This window comes from Sminthopsis crassicaudata, chromosome 4 (assembly GCF_048593235.1).
Source record: "Sminthopsis crassicaudata isolate SCR6 chromosome 4, ASM4859323v1, whole genome shotgun sequence".
Classification (NCBI taxonomy): domain Eukaryota; kingdom Metazoa; phylum Chordata; class Mammalia; order Dasyuromorphia; family Dasyuridae; genus Sminthopsis; species Sminthopsis crassicaudata.
This window is the reverse complement of record NC_133620.1, coordinates 335,247,020-335,273,886: the sequence shown is the minus strand read 5'-3', so window position 1 is coordinate 335,273,886 and position 26,867 is coordinate 335,247,020. Positions and strand designations below refer to the sequence as shown.

The window sequence follows — 26,867 nt, the reverse complement described above, 5'->3', positions numbered from 1 at the left end:
GGGTTGTGTAATTAGCAAAGCCATTTCACTTATATGATTATCAAATCCACTCATCTTTCTTACTTGTCTTTAAGGTTTTTAAGTCTTTAGTTTTTAAAGATCAAAAGCTCAGGTAACTGCCTAAGAAAGGACAAATTTTTAAAAAACTTTTTTTGTGTTGGCCTCCATTCTTTCTAGAGACATCAAAAGAACCACGAAGTACTCCATTCTAGTGCTTTATCACACTTTCATTCCACCAATTCCATGGGATGAAAAGAAGTTTTTTCCTTGCCCCACAGAAAAGTTTCTCCATAAATACCAAACAAGAATTTAGTGACTATTAATCAGGGTTCTGTTTTTAGCCATTTATTACTTATCCAAGGTTTCCTATCTTCTACTATACTACCTACATAACCAACAAGCTATAACTACTCATTCTTACTAAAATGTACTGGAGGCATTAACAGGTTCATTTCTTCCTCTAGGTACCTGGGACAAAACAAAACAAATATCCTATTCACCTCTAGATGAAGCGTTTGCTGACATAAGGTAGCAAGAAACCCAAATCCTCATATACTCATGTTTAGGTGGATAAGATAACATCCTTAACTTCTTGGCCTAGGATATATTGATATGGTTGAACTATCTGATAAAACTGTTATATGTATATTTTCTCAAACTACCTATGAAAATTGACTGATTGTGTCTAATTGGAATTTAATTGTTTAAAAAGAAATTCTTTTTAGTTGCAGTGCTTTTTTATGGGTAATGAATGCCCTGGGGAGTTTCTAACTCAATGGTCAGTAGCACATATGACAACTAATAATCTGTGGCTGACCCAATACTCTTTGAATGGTGTAAAGCAAACTATTTGCCTTCATATTCACAGCAATTAGCATTCTATTTCAGCAGGAATGCAGCTGGGAATCTAGGGCACTGTCTCATCATTGTGTGACACTGGTCAAAACATTCTTTTGGGTCCTCAGTTTCTCATCATTAACAATGGTGACACAAAGAACACACCTATGTTTCCTGTTTGCCTTGCAGGGCTAGTTAAAAAATAAAGGAAACAATATGTGATGAACTCTCCCACAGATGCGTAAAACTGTTTCTTTAATTAAATACTCAAGTTCCTTGAAAATAAGGCACTATCAATAATAATGATGATGATAGACAGATGGAATTTCCCAAAAGGCACAGGATAGGAAGTAGGGAGAAAGAGACAAAAGAAATAGGATGGGCTTGTAGTATTTGTCAGACTTACCAATCCATCTCATCAGAGATGTCAAGATCTGGAGATACTTGGTCTTCTGGACATCAAAGAAGGTGAAAGGTCCAAGAAGCAGTGTGAACACAGCCTAGGGAAGAAAAACCAGAGTAAAGGCAAAAAAAAAAAAACAAAACAAAACAGAAAGAAAGAAAGAAAGAAAAGAGAGAAAAAAAGTCAGTCTATAAATAACTTAATGTTTATGTCGAGAACTGTAATGATATTATAATAGCTAGCATTTATATAGTGCCTACTATGTATGTCAGGCACTGTGCAAATGATTTTTACAAATATCATCTTATTTGATCCTCACAACAACCCTGTGAGATAGGAGCCATTATTTCCATTTTACAATTGAGGAAACTGAGGCAAATGGAGATGAAGTGATTTGTTTAAAGTCATACATCTAGTAATTATCTGAGACTGGATTTGAACTTGGGCACTCTATCCACTGCACTATTTAGTTGCCTCCAATTATCGTGTGAATGTGGTTAAAATATCTAATTCAACTTACTTCTGGATTACTTTAGGCTCAGTGAGGTGAAACTATCCTACACTTAGATAAATTTCAAGGACCACTGATGGAATCAGAAGTGAAAACCATTCCCTTTCCCCTTCCTTACGAGTTTTGAAGACTGCATTCCTAGGTGGGTTGCCACCACTAGTTTGGCTAAACCACCTGTGTGTACATCTCAGTATGAAAGCTCAGGAAAAGATGAATCAAAAGACAAGATAATTATTGAGCTTAGAGAACACACATGAGCAGATTTAGGAATACTTATAATGTAGTAAGTACAGACTAATAAGTGATGAAGTAACCTGGAATGAAGATTCAATTAGGTAGTAATTAATCAAATAAATCTTTTAGCTTAAACAGATGAAGAGACCCTGGACTGACCTCTGGGACCAAGCACTTATAGCAGTAGCATTACAGGACAAAGAGAAAAGGAACCAAATCTGGCAAAGATTTGTGGTGAAAGGGGGAAATGAACTGCAGACCTCCTAGGATCACCTAGTACAACAGCTGGGAAAGGTATTTATAAGAGATTTTCCTCCATTTCCCTTGGAAACTGACCAATGAAAAACCTGAACTCTCTTTACACAGAAGCTTTGCAAAGTATTGACTCAGGGGTAGGGAGAAGACTTTTCATGCCAAATTTGCTGCTCAGGGCACAGGAGAAGAATTAAGCAGTTAGTTGGAGTTAAGATGATGGTTCCATTATCAATCTGCCACTCAGAAGCTGCTCTTAGCATCAGACCTTATTAACATTTACACTGTGCCATTTTCCCACATTAATGCTAATGATACCCACCAGAGATGCACCAGACTGGGCTCCTGAAAGCTAAAATGTGGAGAGAGGGACAAACTTAGGGGAGCTCGACTCCAGTCCTGTGATCTCAGTGAATACATTAGACCTGCTCATCATGGCCCCTGTGACAGGCAGGCGCTTGGCACAATGGGGAGGATGAGCTGTGCTACCTCCCCCACCCCCATCTGCCTGGAAGAAGAGGGATGTGGGAGCGGGTGGGGGCGTGAGGACACAGGATGTGTGAAGAAGCTGTGACCTCTTATCCAAGTCCATTACTGCTGTGAGAATGAATGACATTAAAGACTAAAGTGTTGTTCAAGTTAAAGGCTCTAATTAGGCAGGGCGGATAAGGTCTCTTGGCAGTCACCAGGGATGCAGAGAAAGAGCAAATCTAAGAGCTCTCATTCACTTGTGGGACTGAGCTTCTCTGCTGATTTTGTTAAAACAGGGTAAAGCCCGACCATTCAGGTGAAGCTGGGGTCAGGTAGCTCTGGGGAAAACCTAGGGCGCAAGTAGGACTTTGAACCTATTGCCCTCTCCCCTCGCCTTCAGTGTGGGACACGGAGAATGCAGTCATGCAGACAGAGTCACCATCTAGATTTCTGTAGCAAGTCTGTATGCAGCACCATCACTAAGTCATTTAGGAAAATTACCACTTCAGGGAAGCTTTCCACTGATGAGTTTCTTTTTGAAGGGTGGGAGAGGAAAGTGACTTGGGGAAGATGAATAAACACAAAGTCATTTGCTACAAATGTTCCCAAAGGACCACAGCACACTAGAAACAATTCCTGGTTCAGTTCCCCAATTCTCTGCTTGACTGGAGGTCAGTCTCACCTTTTTGACCTTCAGTTTCTTCATGTGAAAAATGACAAGGATGTCTGGTACTCATTTTGGTGCCATTAATTTAACAAATGATAGTGCTTATATAAAGTCTTCTGAATAGCTCAGTAGAGAGATATTTCATTTCTGAATCATGACTATCAGGACTGTGTAAAGTTCAAACCCAGAGATGTTATCCATTTCTGTGCATCACACCCAGGACTTTCTCCTATTTAGTACTAAACAGTACACAAAACCAAGAGTTAAGGATGTGCTAACCAGGGACACTGCCAAACAGGTGATGCCAGGAGTTCTTAGAGAGGAATAGTGGGAATGTATTCTGGAGTTAGTCTCAAGTTGAACAGGATAGATAGAAAGGTTTATCTAACAGCACAACTTAGTGAGATGGAAATGTTGTTTCAGAAGCTATTTGGGGAAAATTATAGGAGTGGCTCTGGGATAGGCTGGATCAGAATTCCTTATGGGAAGCAAGATATGAAGTCTGGGAAGAGCTGGAAGGATGAGATCACAAGATGTCTAACAGGTCCTGGGGATTTAAGCAGCAGCAGGGGAGGTTAAGAATGGGAGCAGAATGCAGGATAAACAAACAAGTCTTGGTGAATATGACTGTTGTGTTGCAGTGGATATGGTTTTTATGTAGTCACAATTACCCCTTCACTACTTGCACATATGAGCATCTATTATATATAAGGAACTATGATATGTTAGGGATACTAAGATAAAGAAGCTATCCCCTGCTTTCTAAAAGTCTGGAGTTTAGTGATTGGGTTTTTGGGTTTTTGTTGTTGTTGTTGTTGTTGTTGTTGTTGTTGTTGTTGTTGTTGTTGTTTGTTTGTTTGTTTATATCCTCAGGGCCCAGCACAGTGCCTGGTAATCAATCAATCAATCAAACATTAATTAAGTATCTACTATGTGCCAAGCACTGTGCTAAGAGCTGAGGATACAAAAAGAGGGAAAAGACAGTCTGTGTCCTCAAGGAGTGTACAATCTAATGGGAGTGAGAGGGAAGACAATAAATATTTACAAATAAGCTACATATATGACAAACAGGAAATAATTAACAGAGAAAGAGCCCCAGTATTAGGAGCCATTAGGAAAAGCTTCTTGAAGAAAATCTGGGATTTTAGTTGGGACTTAAAGGAAGCCAGAAGTCAAGTAATCAAAGCTGAACAGGGAGAACTTTTCAAAAAGGGGGAGAAACAGATCACTCTCCAAATTGAGAGATGGATTACTTTATTTGTGGAAAACAAATGAGCCGGTTTCATTGGATGGAAGAATATGTTAGGAGAGCAGGGTGTAAAAAAGACAGGAAAGGCAGAGGTTGGTGGGAATAGGTTATGAAGGATTTTTTTTAATGTATAAACATATTTATACAATTCTCTTGCCCCCCCAAAAAAAGTCAGATTGAAAAAAGAAAGTAAATGAGTAAGAAAACAAAATGCAAGTGAACAACAACAAAAAGAGTGAGAATGTTATGTTGTGATCCACACTCAGTTCCCACAGTCCTCTCTCTGGATATAGATGATTCTCTCCATCACAAGATGATTGGAACTGACATCAATCATCTTTTTGTTGGAAAGAGTCATGTTTATCAGAATTGATCATCATATAATATTGATGATGTGTGCAATGATCTGGTCCTGCTCATTTCACTCAGCATCAGTTGATATAAGTCTCTCCAAGCCTCTCTGTATTCCTCCTGCTGGTCATTTCTTATAGAATAATATTCCATAACCTTCATATACCATAATTTATTCAGCCACTCTCCAAATGACGGACATCCACTAACTTTCCATTTTCTTACCACTACAAAAAGGGCTGCCACAGACATTTTGGCACATACAGGTCCCTTTCCCTTCTTTAGTATTTCCTTGGGATATAAGCCCAGTAGTAGCACTGCTGGATCAAAGGGTATGCACAGCTTGGTAACTTTTTGGGCATAGTTCCACATTGCTCTCCAGAATGGTTGGATTAGTTCACAACTCCACCAACAATGTATCAGTATCCCAATTTTCCCACATCCCCTCCAACATTCGTCATTATCTTTTCCTGTCATCTTAGCCAATCTGACAGGTGTGTAGTGGTTATTAAGGATTTTGAATGGCAAAAAGAGTACTGTGAATTTGATCCTAGAATGAGGAAGCTATTGAAGTTTACTTAGTAAGGGGGTGACATGATTCAACTCTTGCTTTAGGAATGTCATTTTGGTGGCTGAGTGGAGCTTGGGGAGAGACTTAGGCAAACAGACCCATCAACAGGCCACAACAATATCCAGGTGGAAGATGGTAAAGGCCTGCAGTAGAGTGGTGGCAGTGCTCCAAGAGAGAAAGGAGTCAGAGATGTTACAAAGATAAAATAGACAGGCAATAGATTCAATATGGGAGGGTGAGAGATACTAAAGAGAGTGACTTTTAGCTTGTGAGCCTGACAGAATAGAATGCTGATGCCTTCTATGATAACAGGGAAAGTATCTGTGACAAGATATTTTCGAAGACACAATTTAGCAATTTAACATTCAAAGCTGGTCAGCAGAAAAGGCTGATTTTGGTAACAATTTTTAAATGACTAAACACAGAGTCAAGTATACTACTCATGACCCAACTCTTGAGAAAAACACATATAGACTGTTAAACTCCAGGTCCTTTCAAAGAGCTGATTAGCTCATAGATCAGAAGCAATTGAGACAAAGTGAGACAAAGGCTGGAGGTAATTAAGGAACAAGTGTCTTTTGAAAATCAGCATAAACCAGAACGAAATAGCTGCTATCCAGCAGGCATTCAAAATGAAAAAAGACAGAGGACTCAAAAGAGAAATCAAGGAATGCTGCCACAAAATAGTAAAGCTGCCCTGGTCCTGGGAAGAGGCAAGGTCTTCAAGAAAGAGAGGAATACCAATATTTAAATGGGATTAAAAGTTTTGGGTTCAGGCTCAAACAAAAGCAATTCATAAATTACGTGTCTTCTCTAATAGCAATGTTCAAAACTGCAATACATTGTGATACATTGCTTTTTTCCCCTCTTGTTTCTTAAATAAGAGATAATTTATTCTCTTGAATCTCCTAGCATAGCCACCTCCTAAAACAATTTCCTTCTGAATGGTTTTATCAAGTCAAATTTATCTAAAAGGAAATATTTTCTGGCTATAATAAAATCCTCAAATTGGTCATCAATAAACTAGATCCATCAATGGTGTATACACACACACACACACACACACACACACATACACACACACACACACACACACACGGATCCTCCCACCTTCTTGGATCAAGATATTCAAAGGTAAATAAAAATTGCTAGGATCTTAATTGAGTTATCAAGATAGTGTTGACATGGCACCAGAAGACTTTTTTTTGGAGGAGATGAAGGAAGGAGCAGAAGTAGTCACTGTATATATGACGTAATTGCTCCTAGTAAGGAACTTTTTCTACCAATGTTGCAATTTCCAATATCGGATAGTTAAAGTATAAAATCACTTATTCAGGGTCAAACATTCAGTGTATGGCAGAGGCATACTTTAACCCAGCCTATGTTCCTTCTTATCTAGTATTTATAATGGAATAGACACTACATTCACTTGAATATAGATAGCAATGAGATGGGGCTGACAGGAAGCAGGCAGGTCCTCCTCACTTCTTCCAGTTCTGGAATTTAAGGCCAGTAGATAGACTACTTTCTTAAGACAAATGCATAAACCTGCTGAAGCTGTGAAGATCTATTTTTTTAGGAGTAAAGGATATAGTCTGTGTTTGAAAAATATGAGATCTGGGAGGGGAAAAAAAAATCCTAAATAGGCTAGTCAGGACTGAACACTGAGATATTTTTGACCAAGATAATACTTTTGCTCAAATTCCTACTGGCTCCATATTTTTCCCAATGACCTTACCCCCTAGTATTTTTTCCTTTTTGAATCTTCACCACAGTCTTCAACAGGTGATGATCTTTGTTTGATAAGTTCCTCCTAACTCCTGGTTAAACACCAAGAGGCCTTTCTTGCAGCTCTTAACAAATGTGGGCACAGTATGTATTAAATAATGTTTTTGTTGCTTTAGTGTTGGTCCCAGAGAGGGGAAGGTGATAGAATTCCAATTCTGTTCATTTGTTAGATTCCTTTTTTGAAGTTAATCCTGCCATTTGAGGTTTCTACTTATGGGGAAGCATAGGCCATTTTTCATTGTGGAGAGTACAACACTGCTGTAAAGGGAAAAAGCACCAAAACCCAACGTTGTATAACTGGTCATTTACTGGTAATTACCAAGAACAAACTCTGCCTCAGATATGACGTTTGAGAAGACATCCTCAGCATTCTCTTCTGTTGCAGAGGTGAGGAACACCATATTTGATGTCAGATTTTTAAAAACTATCAACCAATTTTGAATTGTTTTCTATTCTCTTTATCTAAAAAATGATTTGTTACAAGAGCTGGCTCTCTGGGAGGGGAGAGATGAGGAAATCTACATAAGAAATTGTGTCTAGGGGGCAGCTAGGAGGACCCGAGTTCAAATCTGGTCTCAGACACTTTAACACTTCCTAGCTGTGTGCCCTGGGCAAGTCACTTAACCCCAGCCTCAGGACAAAAATAAAAAATAAAAAATAAAAAAAATAAAGAGAAATTGTGTCTAAAGTAGTGCACTATGCCAGTATAGAAAATACCATTTTCACAAGGAGGTGAAATTCAATTAAAGTGGCTGGATGATCACTTATTAGAGATTATTTTCAGATGGACTAAATAGTTACTGGAATCCCTTCTAAATATCAGATTCTGTGATTTTTTCAGAAAAGCTTTTGAAGCGAACATGTTTTTAAATATAATTAAAAAAAAACATACACACACTCATTATATGGGGATAATAATACTTTTCTCCTATGAAGATAAATTTGTCTGAAAAAAGGGCTTGGGTTACCTTGGGGGATTAAGACTATGTTGCTTGTCACTGGTTCCCAAGGAGTCAGTTTGATCACATGTTGCTCTGCCATCCCAATCCCCCCAGTGATGTTCTTAGCCTTGTGGATTGAAGTTTTCACACCATAATCCCAAGATGTCTTGCTGCTGATATGAGGTGTTTACAAATCTTTTTATCATTTTTAGACAACTGATGAATATTTCCCAAATACTGTCATAAAATGTCTAAAATACCAGTTCTCCCAAAGCTGTCAGGTTCTCTCAAGAAATGACCTTTTCTCTTTCTAGGAAAGGATAAACCATAATTGCTAATCGAGATTCAAGTTTAGATATGGCTCAGTAACACCATTGGTTCTCTTCTTTCTCCTCTCTCTCCTCTTCCCAAAAGAAGGCAGCAGGAAGGGGAAGAAGTAAGCATATACCATTCTTACAGGGGACAGAAGGTAGTGGAGGGAGAACATCTGCTATACATACAGATGGACACAGGATACGTGAGGGGGGCAGCAGGGTTTTCAGTTTCATTCTGTGCCCTTGCCATGTTACTTTCTGCAATGAAAGCTAATGAACAGAGAGAGGCAAATGGCTACTGGCCTTTTTAAAACTAAAAGGATAGCTTCTTTCTAGCATTGCCCTTGAGGTAAGAAAAAACCAAAGGCAGCAGGCAACTTCGGAGTTGGGCAAGATGGGATAGTTATGCGATGTTTCTTCAATATTAAGGTGGAGGAAAAGCTAGGACTAACTATGAGCAGTATATGCAGTAGGCTGGCTAAATTGCCACTTGGGTAGTTCTTAAAGCATGGGTTTATTTATTTTTCCCTAAAAATGTATTTTTCCCTTAGTTTTTTACATGATAGTGAGTCGGGGTTCCTAAAAGCCAAGAATTCAGCCCTCAGCAGCCTTCTGTCCTCTCCACCTATGAGCTCTTGGGGTTTTTACATAAGAAGCAGGCAGATTCACACAGAGCCTTCTTGTTAGAGTTGGAATTCAGATTACTCTGTTATTTCTATCTAGTATGATACTAGTATCTCAGAGTGTTAAATGGAACTTGTGCTGATTTTTTTCCTATATAGTGGGATATACTATATAGCTATTTACTATAAATATGAGTTTGATGGCCATATAAAAAAGCAATCCTGAATCTAGTAGATACACAATATAATATACTGTGAATTCATGTTGATGGGTTTTCTGAAATAGTGTATCATGAAGTGATCCTAAAACTACTTTCAAGCTCATGGAGCGCTACAACCCAAGGCAACTGGAAATATTCTTGTTGGAAGCAAGTACTATTAAGTTAGCTAGGGCTAAAGAATAACCCAAATGAATTTTTTCCCTGAATTAAAACTTAATTAGACATAAATTCTTAAAGTAGAATTAAATATTTTAAAGAATTCCATTTCCATTCCCAGAAATTTATGTGTCTCTCTGGTTCACACTTTTTGGTTCTTATTGGGTTTTCTATTCCAAGATGATTCAAAAAGGAGAAAGAGATCAAATAATTGCAAATTCACAATTGGAGTAGTTCTCCTTTTAACTTCCTATTATTAAGTTATAAGAGTTCCTCCAAGTAAATATTTTGTGTAAGAAACAGCAAGAAGGCTGGTTTGGATAGACCTTAAAAATGCAAATACAGGAGAACCTGAGTTCAAAAGTGACCTCAGATACTTAACTTCCTAGCTGTGTGACCCTGGGAAAGTCACTTAATCCCAATTGCCTCAGCAAAAAAAAAAAAAAAAAAGAAAAAGAAAAAGAAAAAAAAAAAGAAAAAAAAGAAAAGAAAAAGAAAAAAGCAAATACAGAAGTAAAGTATACTGAGGTTGGAAGGTTAGATTGGAGGCAGGTTTTGAAGGGCTTTAAAGCCAAACAGAAAAGTTTATATTTTATCCTATAGACAATAGGAAACTTATGGAGTTTACTGAATTAAGAAATGACATGCAAAGGATATGAACAGACAATTCTCAGATGAAGAAATTGAAACTATTTCTAGCCATATGAAAAGATGTTTCAAGTCATTATTAATCAGAGAAATGCAAATTAAGACAACTCTGAGATACCACAACCCACCTGTCAGATTGGCTAAGATGACAGGAACAAATAATGATGAATGTTGGAGGGGATGTGGGAAAACTGGGACACTGATACATTGTTGGTGGAATTGTGAACATATCCAGCCATTCTGGAGAGCAATCTGGAACTATGCTCAAAAAGTTATCAAACTGTGCATACCCTTTGATCCAGCAGTGCTACTACTGGGCTTATATCCCAAAGAGATCTTAAAGAAGGGAAAGGAACCTGTTTGTGCCAAAATGTTTGTGGCAGCCCTTTTTGTAGTGGCCAGAAACTGGAAACTGAGTGGATGCCCATCATCTGGAGAATGGCTGAATAAACTGTGGTATGTGAATATTATGGAATATTATTGTTCTGTAAGAAATGACCAACAGGATGAATACTTCGGCTTGGAGAGACCTACATGAACTGATGCTGAGTGAAATGAGCAGAACCAGGAAATCATTGTACACGGCTACAATAATACTATATGATGATCAATTCTGATGGACGTGACCATCTTCAACAATGAGATGAACCAAATCAGTTCCAATAGAGGAGTAATGAACTCAATCAGCTACACCCAGCGAAAGAACTCTGGGAGATGATTATGAACCACTACATAGAATTCCCAATCCCTCTATTTTTGTCCGCCTGCATTTTTTATTTCCTTCATAGGCTAATTGTACACTATTTCAAAGTCCATTTCTTTTTGTACAGCAAAATAACTGTTGGACATGTATACATATATTGTATTTAACTTATACTTTAACATGTGTAACATGTATTGGTCAACCTGCCATCTGAGGGAGGGAGTGGGGGGGAGGAGGGGAAAAATTGGAACAAAAGGCTTGGCAATGGTCAATGCTGTAAAATTACCCATGCATATATCTGGTAAATAAAAAGCTATTAAAAGAAAGAAAGAAAGAAAGAAACGACATGGAGATATACGCTTAAGGAAAATCACTTTGACAGCTTTGTAGAGGACAGATTAGAATGGGAAAAACCTTGAAGTAGGAAAGCCAATCAGCAATGTATGACAATAGCTTTAATGAAGTGCCAAGATGATAGCTGTGTAAATAGTGAGGAGATATATGCCTTCACTAAAGTCCTCTCCAATATGACCTCACAGTATATAGATAACCCTGACTATGACAGTCAATACATGCTTTGGTAGGATTTACCAGACTATGGGCCAAAGATTTATCTAGTTAGTTCAGAGAGGCTCACCATCAGAAGGCTGGGAATTGATGGAAGAAAAAAAGTTTCAAGATAAGCACTGATGAAATGAATAGCCAATTCACTCAAAAATTTAGAAAGCATTGTGGTAGATAGTTCTTACTAAGTGGATAAGTACACAGTCAAAAAAGTAGAACTTTAATGAAACAGAATTCCAAGCATTCCTGATGAAAGCACTAAAGCTGAACAGAAATGTTGAAATTCAAACACAGGAATTAAGAGAATATGAAAATATGAAGGACCATAAACAAGGTTACAGTCTAATATGGAAAGATGAGGTTTCTTTCAGAGGCAAACTGATAAATGTTTTAACTAGGTCTCCAGAAAAAAAAAAATATATATATATATATATACACACACTTTTACATTCAATCTACATTATTAATATCTTCTTCTACACTTTGTTAAGTCTAGACAATCAAGCATACACTAAATCAAGCCCTAATCAGTAGTATTTGCTGATTCTGAGACTTAAATTTAACAAATGGTTCTCACGAGTGGGATTTTGGTACATTTTTAACTTGTTTATTGGGAGCTCTGAAAATACCTATCAATTTTTTTCTTTTTAGTGAAGAGTGGATCTTTTTATACCTGCTCCATGTTTTGTTAACATTGTCTAGATTTTTGTTTGTATACTTGAAGGATCTGTTATTATCTATTTTACCATATTAAAAGCATATGCTGACTGGTACTATGTAGATATTATTTTAAATGCATTTCACCCATTAAGCTTTGATTTCAAAATGCTTAACATGGTCTCAGTCTCACCTTTCTCCTTGCTAGGCTCATGCTAAATGTATCTTGCCTAGAGAAGATCAGAGTATTTTAAAGTATTTTCTTCATCCATTGTTTCAATTTGACTTCTAAATTCAAGTTCAAAACTTTATTTCTACTTTTTTTTTTTTTTTTTAGCACACATTATGAATTTTACACTCAGTGGGTCTAAATGATACTTTGAAATTGTGGGAGAAAGTTTCCATAAGATGAATTAGCTGTCTAATATGTCTTTCAGTAGGGTCAAGCGTGATATTATTCATGCATATTGAGTAATTAATATGACATTTTGATAGAACTCCTTCAGCCATGAAAGCCATATTCAGTTCTATTCAGGAGTGGTGACATGGATTTGAAAATAGGCAGAACTACAGCAGGTTTATTAAGTTGTTTCTTGGGATGAAGACTCATTTTATATCAATAATATGTTAACAATAGTATATTGGTGTCAAGTTATAAAGAATTATTTTTTTTCACATGAAGATCAATTCTAACATTATCACTATGCTAGGGTCAATTTTATATATTTGTTCTTCATGAATAAGCCATTTGAACAGAATTGTGTCAAATGTTTTTTGACAATCCACAAAGGTGGGATTCAGTGTGCTATAGACTTTCAGGTGGCCTATTTAATAATTATCAAATTGATAATGATAACACCCTTTGTATCACAACCATCATCATCATGCATGAGAAAGACTATGCTGGCAGTGATAAACAAAATGGGGAGAAGGTGGAAGCAGGAAGATCTGTATGGAAAACTACTTCAACAGACAGGAGGGTAGTAACAAGCATCTGGATTAGGGTGGTAGCCATAGGACAAGGGGAAAGAATGGATCTCAAAAATGAGAAAGAGGTGAAATCAATAGGCATTGTTAACTGAGCTATATATAAGCTGAGAGGAAAAGGAACTTCAACGATAATTCCAAGCTTGTGAACATGGGTGAACAGTGTTGTCGCAGGCAGTAACAGTGAAATCAGACAAAGAGGGAAAAGTATTAAAGTTGGTCTTAGACAAGCTAAATTTGAGGTACTGGGATTCAGAGATCTTCTGAAAGCAGTAGGAGATGTAAGTCTAGAATTCAGAAGAGAAATGAGGGCTCAAGATACAGATTTGGGAGTCAGCTGCATAAAGGTGTTATTGTAGTCATGGGGTTTACAAGACTGCCAAGGCAGACTATATAGGAAAAAAAGAGAAGAGAAGACAAGGCTAAAAACAGACTACTGGAAAGAACACACATTATTAAACAATGTCCACACTAATGAAACCACAGATCTTGAAGTACTGAAATAGATACAATGCATGATTCCACCAGAGGCTGAGAATGGGATAAGTTTATGTTTTACTAACACAGCCCTTCAGGAAAAGGCAAGAAAATGGAGAGTAATGATATTTTTATGGTTTTTCACATTAGAGACTGAGGTTTCCTTTTAAATCTATTCACATTACAGATTAAATGATCTCTTTCTCCTCTTTTTGCCTCAATTTTTTCTTTAATATTGAAAAAAATCATAGATTCCCTCTCCCCCAATGAAAATAAAAACCCTCAAGAAAAATTAAGTTTAAAAAAAGAGAAAAGAGAGAGAAGAAAGAATGCTTCAGTCTGTATTGAGCACAATCATTTCCTTCTCTGGGTATGGATAGGATTTTTCACCTTACATCCTTCAAAGCATGGATGTGGATGACTGTACTTCTGAGTACAATCTGAGCAAATTCGTGGATGACTGTACTATTGAGAAAAGCAAAGTCATTCATAGATAGTCATCTCAGAATACTGCCACTACTTTATATACAATGCATTTCACTTTAGTTGAGTTCACGGAGGACTTTTCAAGTTTTTTTTTTTTTTCCTTGAGAGCATCCTGCTCATCATTTCCCACAGAATAATAATATTCCATCATAAACACACACCATATATTTGTTGTTGTTGAGGTAATTTGGGTTAAGTGACTTGCCCAGGGTCACTCAGCTAGGAAGTGTTAAGTGTCTGAGGTGAGATTTGAACTTGGGGCTCTATCCACTGCGCCACCTAGCTGCCCCTTGGCTAACATTCTTTTAAGCTCTATTACTTCTACTTAGACAACTCTAGAATACATTAGATTGAGGTAAATGTGAAGTATTTTTTAAGATGAAGAAAATGGTTTTTAAAGAAAAGCTAAACAAGTAGTATATCTGTAGCTTCTCTGAAATTCATCCAGTGGAATCTGCAAACCTATTTGCCTTAAATTTATGATATGGTGCATAATAGTACCTAATATAGCCCATTTTATCTTGGCTATATAAGTAATTTTTCATAGAATGCTCTTCAGCAGATATTTCTTTGAAATGATGAAATTTTTTTCTCAAGTATTTCTTCTATGTCTAATGAATATATCAACTTTAAAAAATACAAAAGACAGTTGTGAAATCATAACATGTCTAAAGTTAACATCATAAAAGGGAGAGTAGGTACTGGATTATCAGTGGGAGTCAGATAGCATTCCAAAGTGGAGTGGAGTGGAATGGAGAGGAGAGGGGAGGGGAGGGAGACAGAGAGAATATGAATGAATGAATACTGCATCAGAGCTAGGTAGTATACTAGATATGAGTACTGGGCCTGAACTCAGGAAGGCCATAGCCTAAATCTCGATTCTGATGTTAGCTGTGTGACCCTGGGAAGGTCACATAACTTCTGCCTTGGTTTCCTTATCTGTAAAATATGGATATTAATAGCATCCAGTTTCCAGGACTGTTGTAAATATTGAATATTTAGTAATTGACATATTAATTGTAAAGCACTTAGCATGGTATCTGGCACATAGTAAGCACTATATAAATGTTAGTTATTATAATTATTATTAATAAATAAAAAGTAGCTAAGAATCAGAGGTTAACATGATTGAATGGCTTATTTCAATGAATAATGCTGCTATCCTAAGCTGAAAGATCAAAAAAAAGTTGTAAAACTCTTACAGCACATTTGGCTTCTCGCACATTTGTCTAATCACATGGACTGTTCCCATGCTACTAGGCCTACTCAACTGATCTTGCCTAGTATGCCATTGTAATCTTAAAGTCCCACATTACTTGTATATGGTACTGGCCAGTAATGAGGGGGGAATCTGAAAGAAATGAGTCCAAGAGAATACCTTATTACAGAAATCAAAGGAATGACTGTTTTGTCTCTGATGCTGCCTCTTCAGACAGGCACTGAAGTGGATGAGGACTCCCAGTTACAGGGGGCTCTAGGATACCTCAAAACAAAAGTACAACTCTCATAAACCAGTCAGAATGACCCTTCACAGCAGATGGCAGATTCAGTTCAATTGTGACTTTTGCCAAGGGAAGGAGTAAAAGGAGAAGGGAGGGAAGAAGGGAAGAAAGGAAGGAAGAAGGGATGGAGGGAAGGGAATGAGGGAAGAAGGTAGGGAGGGAAGAAAGGGAATGAGGTAAGGAGAAAGGGAGGGAGGGAATAAGAAAGGAGGAAGGGAGGGAGGGAGGAAGAATGAGAGGGAAGGAAGGAGGGAAGAAGGGAGGAAAGGAGGGAGGGAGGGAGGGAAGGAAGAGGGGAGAAAGAGAAGGAGGGAGGGAGGAAAGAACTGGGAAGTAAGGAATGAGGGAGAGAGAAAGAAGTCTCTGAATAGAGCTGAGGGAAATGACTGCATGAGTATGGTTGTCAGTAAATTGGCAGTTGTGGTGTGAGCTGAGAGTTCCCAGGAACTGCTTGGAGCTAGTTTTCAAGGTTTGAATGAAGGCTACATGGAGATGGAAGGCTTGGCTGTATGAGAGTCAAGAGTCAGCAACTCCTGAGAAATCTGGGTGACAACAACTGGGCTCCCCAGAGATGTACACCTGTCAACATGGCAGTCGTTAAGGTCACTTGGCAGGGGGCTCTTGGGGTTAATGTTGAATTTCTCCACCAAATGTACTGACAGCAAAGCAACCCTTGACCATTTTTGACAACTACAAACATTCCCAAGTCTCTGGAAACCTCAACTTTTTCTTATCTAACTATAACTAGGATTATGAACAGTCCTAGGGAGAAGAATCAGAAGTGCTCTGAATTGAATCCAAACTTGCTTTTGACTTTCTTCCCTTTCTGTCTTGCCATCTCTATTCCATTCTCTATACCCCTTCCTACTCAACAACCATAAACATCTAATTTATTTTCACAGAAAAATATGTTCATGTTCCAAAGGATAAGTAGTCAAGGGATATGAATTATTTTCAAAATATTAATAAACTACAAGTGGACACATGAAAATACATTTCCTATCACTATAAGAAAAATATAAATTAAAACAACTGGGCTTTACCTCACTTCATGTAAATCAACAGATTTTAAAAGAGGAATAATCAAATGTTGAAAGGACTGTAGGGAGACAGACACATCAATTAATTCTTTGTGAAGTGACCCAATCATTCTAAATTTCAGTTTGGAAATGCCCATTACTGGATGAATATCTCAAGGAAGAAAAAGTCAGAAAGAGAATCAAAGGTTCTACATATCAAAATATGTACAGGGCCTTCTTTAGCAGTAAGAAACTAGAAGTAATAGTGAATTTCTATTGATTGGACAATGGTTAAAAATAATTGTAGTATATAAATGTAATAGAATATTATTGTGATGAAGAGGATTTCAGAGAAATGTAAAGAGTTGTATAAATTGGTGTAAAGAAAAACAAGCAGAACCAGAAGATACAAGATAAGTGGAAAGACCACTAAAGGAAAGCTGATCTCTGAGTAACAGAAAAACCTTCCTCCTTTCTTATGGAAGAGGGGATGGGCTATTAGGAGAACATAGCTTTTGTACAAATATTGTACTTGTTTTTGTCATGGACAGTGTTCAGGCTAGATGAGAGAAATGGCTGAGATATAAAGATGAACAATATCAAATAAACATTTTTTTAAAAATGCAGAATATATGACCCCAGTAGACTGAAGTCTCTTCTTCCTTCAAATGGCACCTTTTTATTTATCCTCATCAAAGTCCTATAAGGGAAAGAGTATCTTTCTCTTATTTAACAGATGGGAAAGCAGAATATACAATAAGGTCAAATAATTCAGCCTCAATATTTAGCCTAGACTATCTTGCTAAAATCTGGGCCTTAACTCCCACTAGAATTGACTAATGCAAAATGTTTTCTTTGAAATCTTGTGAAAAGGGGCTGCATGAGTGGCCAAATGTCATCAGATCATTCAAGTGTCCCTTGGGACAGAACCCTTAGGATGGGTAACAGAGTTGACACAAATGATTCTGTGGTGCAAAGTATAGGCTGGTAAATATTTGTGTCTTTCCTGAGCTCATACACTGAGGCATGTGATTAGCAACAAAATCTCTCCTCCATCGCAAGCTCTGGAAGCCCGACACACCACAAACCTGATGTCTCTATCACCGCCTAAAAGCTTCAGCTGAGGGAATGGTCAGGTGGAGACAGGGTTGCTGTTGGGGGTGAGAGAACAGTTCTTTCCCTGAAATAGAACCCTCCCCCTCCCTCCCCATGTCTACAAACTTCAGTGCTTCTTGGGAGTCACTGAAACGCTAGCACTCTGACCTGTCATCACTGCAGGGAAGCTTCTGCCCTCCTGAGGTTTTTATTATGTTGCCTAAGAACCCAAAGAAAAGTCTCCTCTGATCTGTCATCAAGCTTTGCTTCCTGGATATGATAGGGGAAGAAGCTGGCAGGGACTAATCTTAGGTAAGGTGGTAGAAAAGATTGGGTATGGTAACACTTAGCCTGATGCTGGGGAGGGTTCAGCCTCAGGGGTTTGGACCCCTTCAGTTCAAGAGTTCTGAGCGATAGCAGGGAGAAAGCTGATTTGATGTGTGTGCCAAAGATGGTACCACTATGGGATCCCTGAAAGCACAGGGCCACCTAGCTACTGAAGGGGTGACCTGGCCCAGAGAGGGAAAGTGAGGAGGTTAAAGCTTCCATGCTGATCAGCACTGGAATTGGGTCCATAAGTTACTGCTGCCCTTCCAGGCTGGAACTGGATGGGGTAAGAAGAATCGAACGAAGAGGGAGGGAAGGAGGGAGGAAAGGCCCATTCACCTAATGGTGAAATTTTTTATTTTATTTTATTATTATTATTATTTTTTTTTAGCAAGCTTTAGAAAGAATTCTAAGTCCTTATAAATAGGAGATGGAAAAAATCTCCCCAAAATGGAAAATAGGCTCAACATCCCACATGAAAATCAGAATGTTGTATCATTTAAAAAGATCTCTACTTGTCAAAAAAGACAATGGGAGAGTCAGAGAAACAAGCTAACGATAGCAGTCATAGTTTTGCTTGAAAGAGGAAAAAAGAGCTCACCTACTTCTTTCTTCCCATCTGCTTTCTAATCACCAAAGATGTGTTAGAATCTGGAAAGCAAACTGGCATGAAATGATGGCACAGATTCTATGGGAGTAGATTATGGGAAAAGAAAGAGACAAGAGAACTTGAGCTGAATATGGAGAAGGAAATTGTGAAAGTGATTTGGAGGGGTTGGGACCTGAAGGGAAAAAAAAAAAAATCTCTATTCCACTTCTGGTTTCCATAAAAGAATCCTGAAGAAAAAAAGAAGCAAATATCTAGGAGAATCAAGGGAAAAGGTCCTGAATGAGAATGATTCCAGAAGAACTAAAAAAATAAAAATTAAAATGATAAAGGCAGTTAGCAAAGTAAGTAAGAAAATTAAGTAATTAGTGAATCAGATGAAGTGGCTTAACAAATAATGGGTTTATCTGAAAATGGAAAGAAAGTTGCCTAATACTGCCTCTAATACTGCCTTTATAACTAAAGAAATGGAGCTGACTGTACCCAACTAAGTTACTAAGAGGCATTAAAAAGTTGAAAAGGTTGAGGCAGCTAGGTGGTGCAGTGGATAGAGCACCCGCCCTGAAGTCAGGAGACCCTGAGTTCAAATCTGATCTCAGACAATTAATAATTCCTAGTTAAGGGATCCTGGGCAAGTCATTTAAGCTAAACTGCCTTAGCAAAAAAAAAAGAAAAAGCTGAAAATGTCCTAATAGATATTTATTTAGGAGGTGAGGTGTAACAACACAATTTTTTTAAAGGTTGAGAATCCAAATCACTACAGAATAGCAGGTTGTATTTTCCAGTGACCATATAATATTTCTACTTCTCCTACTGCTTTTTAGAGAAGTTAACGAGACTTGAAAGATGCTTTTCTGCACTCCAAGTTGAGAGGGACAATGAAGTGTGATGTCGCTTGGCAGGAAGTCTCCAATGGAGTCCAGGAATCTGAGCTTATCCCTGTCTTATCTTGGATAAAAACATAGATAACATACTTAATCAAATCCACAAAATAGAAATGACAGCTTACACAGTGGATCATATAGGGATTGGATCCAACAATATCTTGAAAGGCTAGATCAGTAGGCTAAATTCACTGAGGTGAAATACAATAGGTAAAATTTTATATCTAAGTTTAAAAAAAAAATCAAATTGTGTGAGTACAGTTCTGGGGGAAGTATAGTTAGTTGGCACTCTGAAAAAAGATTGGAGAGTTTTAGTGCATTACAACCTCAATACAAATCAGCAATTCGATGTAAAAGCCAAAATAAAAAGCTAATTCACTCCTGAGCTGTACTAAAGAGAGCCAGCTTCTAGGAGTGAAGGAGGTGATAGTCCTTCTATGCTCTCTCTGTCTGGTCAGACCTCATCTGGAGTAGTGTACTCAGTTCTAGGTACCACAGACTAAGAGGTTAGTGCTACATCATGATTTTTATGAAATGTTTTATATGTTTTCACATGTGCCTTCTTGATAAAGGGGGAGGGGTGAGGAGGGAGGAAGGGAAGGCGGGAACCTGGAACTCAAAAGTTTAAAAAACAAATATTAAAAATTGTTTTACATGTAACTGGGAAAAATATTAAATGAATAATGAAAAAAAAGATGTCATTTAAATAAATGAATGAATAGAAAGAAATTAGTGATCGCCAGGTATGGTGCTGCATCCTTGTAATCCCAGTCCCTACTACTGGGGAGGCTGAGGTTGATGGTCTGAGATCAGGAGTTCTAAGCTACAGGATACTAAGTCAATTCAATATACATACTGGCACCAATATGATGAAACCTTTGAAGGTTTCAATTGAGAATTGAAGGAGGCGGAGGATTAACTGGAGGTGGGGGGGAAGGAAAGAGGGAAGGAAGGAAGGAACTAGATAAACTGAAGAACATTCAGATGAGGGCAATGAGTATGGTGATGTGCCTTGAGCCCATTTCATATAAGGAGTGAAGGAACAGGGAATGTCTAGTGAGGAAAAAAAAATCAGGGTTTCATGCTATCTGTATTCAAGTATATAAACAGTTATTATATGAAGGAGATTAGACTTGTTCTGTTTGACTCCATGAGGTAGAACCAGGAATAACTGGTAAAACTTACAATGAAATAAATTTAGGTTTGAAGCAAAAAAATTCCTAATAATTCTAAAAACTGAAAAGGCGACCACGGAAGCTAATGGATTTCTCCTCAAGGAAGGTCTTCTGGAAGAAGTCAGCTGCCCATTTGTCAGGCACATTGTAGTGGAGATTCCTCTTTGAATACAGGTCATACTACATGGCCACTAAGATCCCTTTCTTTCTAAAATTCTGTAATTCTGTGAAAATCTCTTTCTCATTTTATCTAAGAGGAAGAAGGAGCTAAGTTTCTAAATAGCTGCTCTGTATTTCCCTGAACTCTGCCATTTTCCCCATAGGACAGGCCCTGGATTGGCATCAATTGGCATCAATTGGCATCAATCATGAAGAGGTAAAGAGTACCGCCAACAAAGAGAGAATGGGTCTAGTGTAATTTCCACAAGACATAACCAAGTTCTCATATTTCTGGCCACAAGGTAAAAGCTTCCATGGTTACAGGAGTACAAAAGCCATTACTACCTCCCACCTCTAAAAGGTCAAAGCTGACAGAGTATTCTAACTTCAACTCCAGTGGTCTTTGTACACCATAGCACCCCACATCAGAGGGAAAGTAATCACTCCTCATCTAATGGGTTTTAACCTTAAGCTGCACATTTCCCGCAACCAAGGAGTAAGGTACGCCATACTAGGTCCCTACCTGTTTGTATGTCTCCACCAACTATTTAAAATGCCATTACAATTCTTGCTTGTGACACCTGGTCAGAGGCACTACAATGTAGGTCACAAAGCTAATGGTCTAGGCAATACCACTCAAAGTGAAAGGATCCTCTAACTCTGGAGACACTACCCACATATTTGCATTAAATAAGCCCCTTCTATTGCACAGGGTTGGATGCTGTAGGATTCATCTGCCAATAGAGATAGCTGTTTACAGTTATATTTTCAAATACAAAGCACTTTATTTCATTATACAACAAAAAGTATTGTAATTATTTTAATCTTACAGTTGAGGATATGGAAGGGAATCTAAGATCACATGGCTAGTATGTGTTAGAGATGGGACTTGAACCAAGTATTTTACACTGAAGTATGAAGTAATCATCTCTCTGGTTCACTTCAGTTAAGAGCGCATCAATAATTCTACCTATATTTATTAGACTCTGACAATGCCAGAAAAAAAGTTTGGGCTTCTTCAACTGACAAAGTTCCTTGATCACTCATCTTTGAAATCTCCCTATAATCATGGGAAAAACCTATGTGAATTGATGGAAAATAAAATAAGGAGAATCATGGAAAAATAAACAAAATGACTAAAACAATAAATTAAAATCAGTGTTGCAAAGTTATAAAGGTTAAGTCTAACCCCAAAAAAGGGATATGAAAAAACACCTTTCCTAACTCCTTTGAAAAACCGAGGAACAGGGGAGTAGAAAATCCACAGGTCAGAATTTTTTTCAATCTATTGGTTTGGCTGAACTTTTTTGTCTTTTTCTTCTTTAAAACACAAATTCTTTTATCTTAAAGGATGAGTCTTTGGAAAGGAGAGGCGTATGGGGGAAAACTTGTGAAAATAAAAGATATTAATAAAAAATATCTTTAAAAAGACACCTCCCTAAAGCATCAGTATCTTCTCTTTCACACTGTTTAGGCCTGATGGCAATTCAATTCAATATGCTCTCAATTATTCACGTGCTATGTTAAAGGTAATATACTAGGCCCTGAGGATACAAAGACAAAGTGACCAGTCCTGATTCTCAAGGAATATTATATAGTAGGGAGGTCAAGAGGAGGTGGGCAGTTACTTCAGCCTCTGTGTCAGTTCATCTCTGTGCTATGGTCCACAAATCCTAAGGGAAAGCTGAATTGTCAAAGAAACAGAATTTACTTACTACTAAGGACACTTTTACTTTCTATGCAGTGAGAAAACAGAGGGCTTAGAGCTTCAGAACTGTCAATTTGGCACTTAACCAAATTGACTTGGAAAAACCACTATCACAACCCCCCTCCCTCAACCTGTTTCTGTTTAGAATGAAATAAACCAGATGCTTCCAAGAATGTGAACAAAAGTCACTGTAAGCTGGCACTATGGGCCTTGGCACCTGGAGACTTAGTTCTATCGCCAAATGCCAGTTCATGTTTTGACAGCATAAATATATTTCTTGAATCATTCTTTTAGGAAGAGAAAATGGAAACCTGCAATTTCCCTGACTGACTATTATCTAATTTTTTTTTATAGGCACAATATTTATGGTATGTTCATTATGTTAAGTAATCATTTCAGTGTCTCCTTGACCTCTCACCTTCCTTCACTCCAAATTTCCTAATTACATTTCCCCAGGGAGAACAGAAAGTGGTGGGAATGCTTGAATTTGGAGGGGAAGGAGAGAAGTCAGGTGCCCAAAACACAGAATCCCTGCAGAGAGAAACTGCAGAGCCAGAGCTAACTCCACCCCTTTCAGGGTGACGTCTGACCTCGAAATAGATACAGAAGAACAGAATAGGATTCTTTCTCAGCACCAAATAACCTTGGAGATAGAGAAGGAAGGGAACATCTTAGTTTCCCCTCAATTTAGATTGACTTATTAACAATCCCCATCAGAATAAATTTTAAGGAATTATACTATCTAGTCTATCAGTTCCCTATTAGAGGGATGCAGTGAGATACTCTTTAAGTGGGCTCAAGTTCTGCCTGTTTTTTAACACCTCCATGTTCCTATCCTCAATCCATTTGGTTGACTATAAAGCTCATAGAAAAGACAACAACACGAGAAAAAAGACAATGAGAGTATCTCTTAGCCCAGAAGCAACCATTGTCAAATATTTATTGCTGGAATAAAGTTCTACATCAGAATAGTCTGTTACATGTCAGAGAAGACTAAGATGACTTGTACAGCTTGGGCTACTTTATGGGATGGGTTTACTGCACATGGCACAGCAGGCTCTTGACTACTGCTTTGCTCCTGGGTATAATTCACTGGGGATGTTGCCTACTCATATTGGAGAAGCCTCAGTGACATGCTTTGATAGAGGGGTAGGAGTCTAGGGTTTAAATCTTAACAAAGTGGGTGGAAAGGCACACAAGTTCCTTGTGTTTTAGTTTACTTATTTCCAATTGGAAATAGAAAAATCTGTCAATCCTACTTTCATATGGTTTTATAACTAACCATTTCCAGAAGGTCATTTGTAAGTTTTCATAGAAAAATATTCTGTTCTCAACAAACATTTAATCAGTATATGTGATATACTATAATGTCTTCTGATCCTTGCAGATGAGTTCTTCCTCATATACTAGTTAAATCTACCTTTTTTACAATTTATGGTTATTCTCTTCTAACAGAAATACAGAATATCTATTCAGCATCACCCTATGCAATATCTCTTCTTATACCTGAAGGGCTGTTAAAATGTGTCTTGGATTTCACAAGCCAAACTTCAGAATTGCATGCTTATACCAATCAATTATCATGAACATTCACCCAAATGCTCAGAAGGGATGAATGCTCACAGATTTATCCAATGAGTTTTCCTGACATTTTCAAATCCTTTCTTTGACACTTTCTCAACTGGCTAAATTCAACAAACATTTATTCCATAACTATTGTGTGCAAAGCATTAAATAAAACATTGTCCCTGGCCTAGTAATGCTGACATATAGCTAACCTAAGTTTAAGATGTGTCCAGTGATTCACATAGTGCCTGGCACACACATAATAGGCACTTAATAAATGCTTACTGATTGACTGATTTAGTGCTTTATAATTTCAAAGCATTTTCCCATAGATTATTCTCATTTGATAACTTAAGATTTAGATACCACAACCTAATGGGATAGTAATTCTGGTTGGAAAAAATGTAAACGCTAGTGGAATATAAGCATTTAAGTCTTGATTGAAAATAAACTTTGTTTTTATCTTAATACTACTAGGATTTTGGAAAACTTTTTAATCACAATGTTCCTCTATATTATACAAATCTGAAGATATAATTCAATGAAGAGACTAAAACTCAGTAATTTTAAAGCCCTGTAGATGAGGAATAAATGTTAATAACTGCTAAGAAGCTAATAATAGCTAGGAAGCTAGAGTGGCCTTTAGATATGAGAAGTCAAGTTTAGCCTTGTGTCCAGAAATAAGATTTTCTAGGAAAAAAGGGAAATATTGAACATGAAGACAGTTCAGATTTCAGTGTTTTGGGCAGAGGAGTTTGCTAAGAACAAATCTGAGAAAGAGGGTAAATGATTTGTATACCACGGAAAATGGGGTTTAGGTCAGAAATCAATAATAGCCTAAGAGAGAGAAATCCTGGGTTTCATCCCTGATTGCCTGGATTGTACAATGGGAGAAGCTCAGAGTAAGAGTGAAAAGTGAAAAAGGGTCCTGGAAAAACATGATACAGAAGGTTCTCAGCAGGGATGAACATTCCCTATAGAGAGAAATTTGGAGGCAGATCAACTAAATTGGTCTGTCCATGTGTGGTGGGTATATATAACAAACTTCATATTGCTTTCCTGGCTCTGCTATGCCTATACTAGTACTTCTTGGTTGGACTATATAAGAGGTCATAATACCAACCCTCTTTTGTGTTTTTCAATTATGAGCTACAACTTTGCTTATTTTATATCTGTGTTAGAAACTTCCACCCCAAAACAAAAATCACAAGTTCACCTTCTTTTTATATAATAGATTTCTTGTGGAAGAATTTTGTGAAAATCAAACTTTAAAAAAAAATTAGAAGCAAAAAGAAACCATGAATTCTTTTATAAAGCAAAAAAAGTATTTTCTAACAACAAATAGTGACAATTTTTATTTTTGTTTTAGTTTAGAATTTATCTATTTTGCTAGTGGAATGTCCTCAAGCCCAGAAGGGGCCAAGTAACTCCACCAGACTAAGACAAAGGTAGATTAGCCTGGTTATGCAAAGGCAATTATTATATTGAGGTGGACTACAGGAATGGAAAGAGGGTCTGAGGTAAGTAAAAAGATCTCTTATTAATTAATTTTGCTATGTGGAAAAAGGTAAAGGAGATGGAGACTGAAGAAACAACTATTTTTTTTTTAAAAAAAGCAGTGATATGAAAATAGAGTATAGCAGGATGGAGAAATGCATGCCTTTCTCTGGGCTGGCATACCATAGGTTTTAACCATTTTAAAGGCAAAACAAGTATGCTTTATGGAAAGTAAGAATCCATGTTCCTGAAGGCTGTATTAAAAAATGAAAATAGTGAAAATCTGAAAAAACACCCCAAACAGGCAGAAAAGAGAACACTTTAGCTCAGGACAGAGAACCAGTGATGATCTACACCAGCAGGCAAACACACACTCCTTACAATGATGGGGAGGTCTTAAGTCAGTATCTGCTAGGCACAGAGCTAGAAAAGCGTCAGAAGAATAGTATGAGAGTAGTGCACAAGTAGTCACTGTGGGTCGGGCCCCTCATCAACAGTTTTGCTGACTATACAAAGAGGCAAGTTCAAAGAATCTCTTGGCAGAAGCCTATAGAAAGATTCCATTGTTAAGAATGAGTGACAAGATAATCTGGATTTTATTTAGAATTAAGCAGGAAAAACGTAGAAAAAAAAAGATAGGGGAAAAAGCCAATAAGAAATTATTCATCAGGAAGCAAACAAAAAGCTCCCTGCAACAAACAAACAAACAGCATCAACAAAACAACCATAGTCCTATCCTTGCTACAAATATACCTGCCCTCCAAAAGGGAATATCAACTAAATACTCCAAAAGCAATCATTTCAATCAAAGCTGGTGTAAATGCTTGGAAATACAACTCTCTGTCTTTGGTTAGCAGGTGAGTTATGTGGTAAACTACAGGAAAATTTTTCCATGAGATCCAATCCTAGGGAAAGAAAGGTGTTCAGAGTTCAGCAAATCTGATTGTCAAGCTGCATCTTGGATGAGTACACCAGTCCAGATGCTCATAATGATATGCTTGAACCTTGAGGTTGGCAGGAAATAGAAAATAACCAGCGTCTAAAGAGCTGCCCAAAATAAAAATCCTCATAGATTCCCAGCCAAACCCACACAGTTTGAACAGCTACACCTTCTATTCTCACTCTCTTTTTGTTTTACTAGAAAGAACCTTTATGAGCTAGCTGACAAACAGAAAATTTGATGGTAGATGAATGGATAGAAAAAAAAAGAAATGGAG

General features: G+C 37.5%; 1 protein-coding gene across 8 annotated transcripts in view; it reads right to left on the bottom strand.

Annotated features, from left to right (window-relative positions):
- TMEM104 (transmembrane protein 104) overlaps positions 1-26,867 on the bottom strand; it is a 72,524-nt gene that overhangs the window by 27,528 nt on the left and 18,129 nt on the right. For all 8 annotated transcript variants that reach the window (XR_012481144.1, XM_074260699.1, XM_074260697.1 and 5 more), the window contains one exon: positions 1,244-1,337. Coding sequence is in view for 7 of the 8 variants with exons in the window: in XM_074260699.1 (XP_074116800.1) it covers positions 1,244-1,337 (94 nt within the window). In the remaining variant the exon portion in view is untranslated. The remainder of the gene's footprint in view (positions 1-1,243; positions 1,338-26,867) is intronic.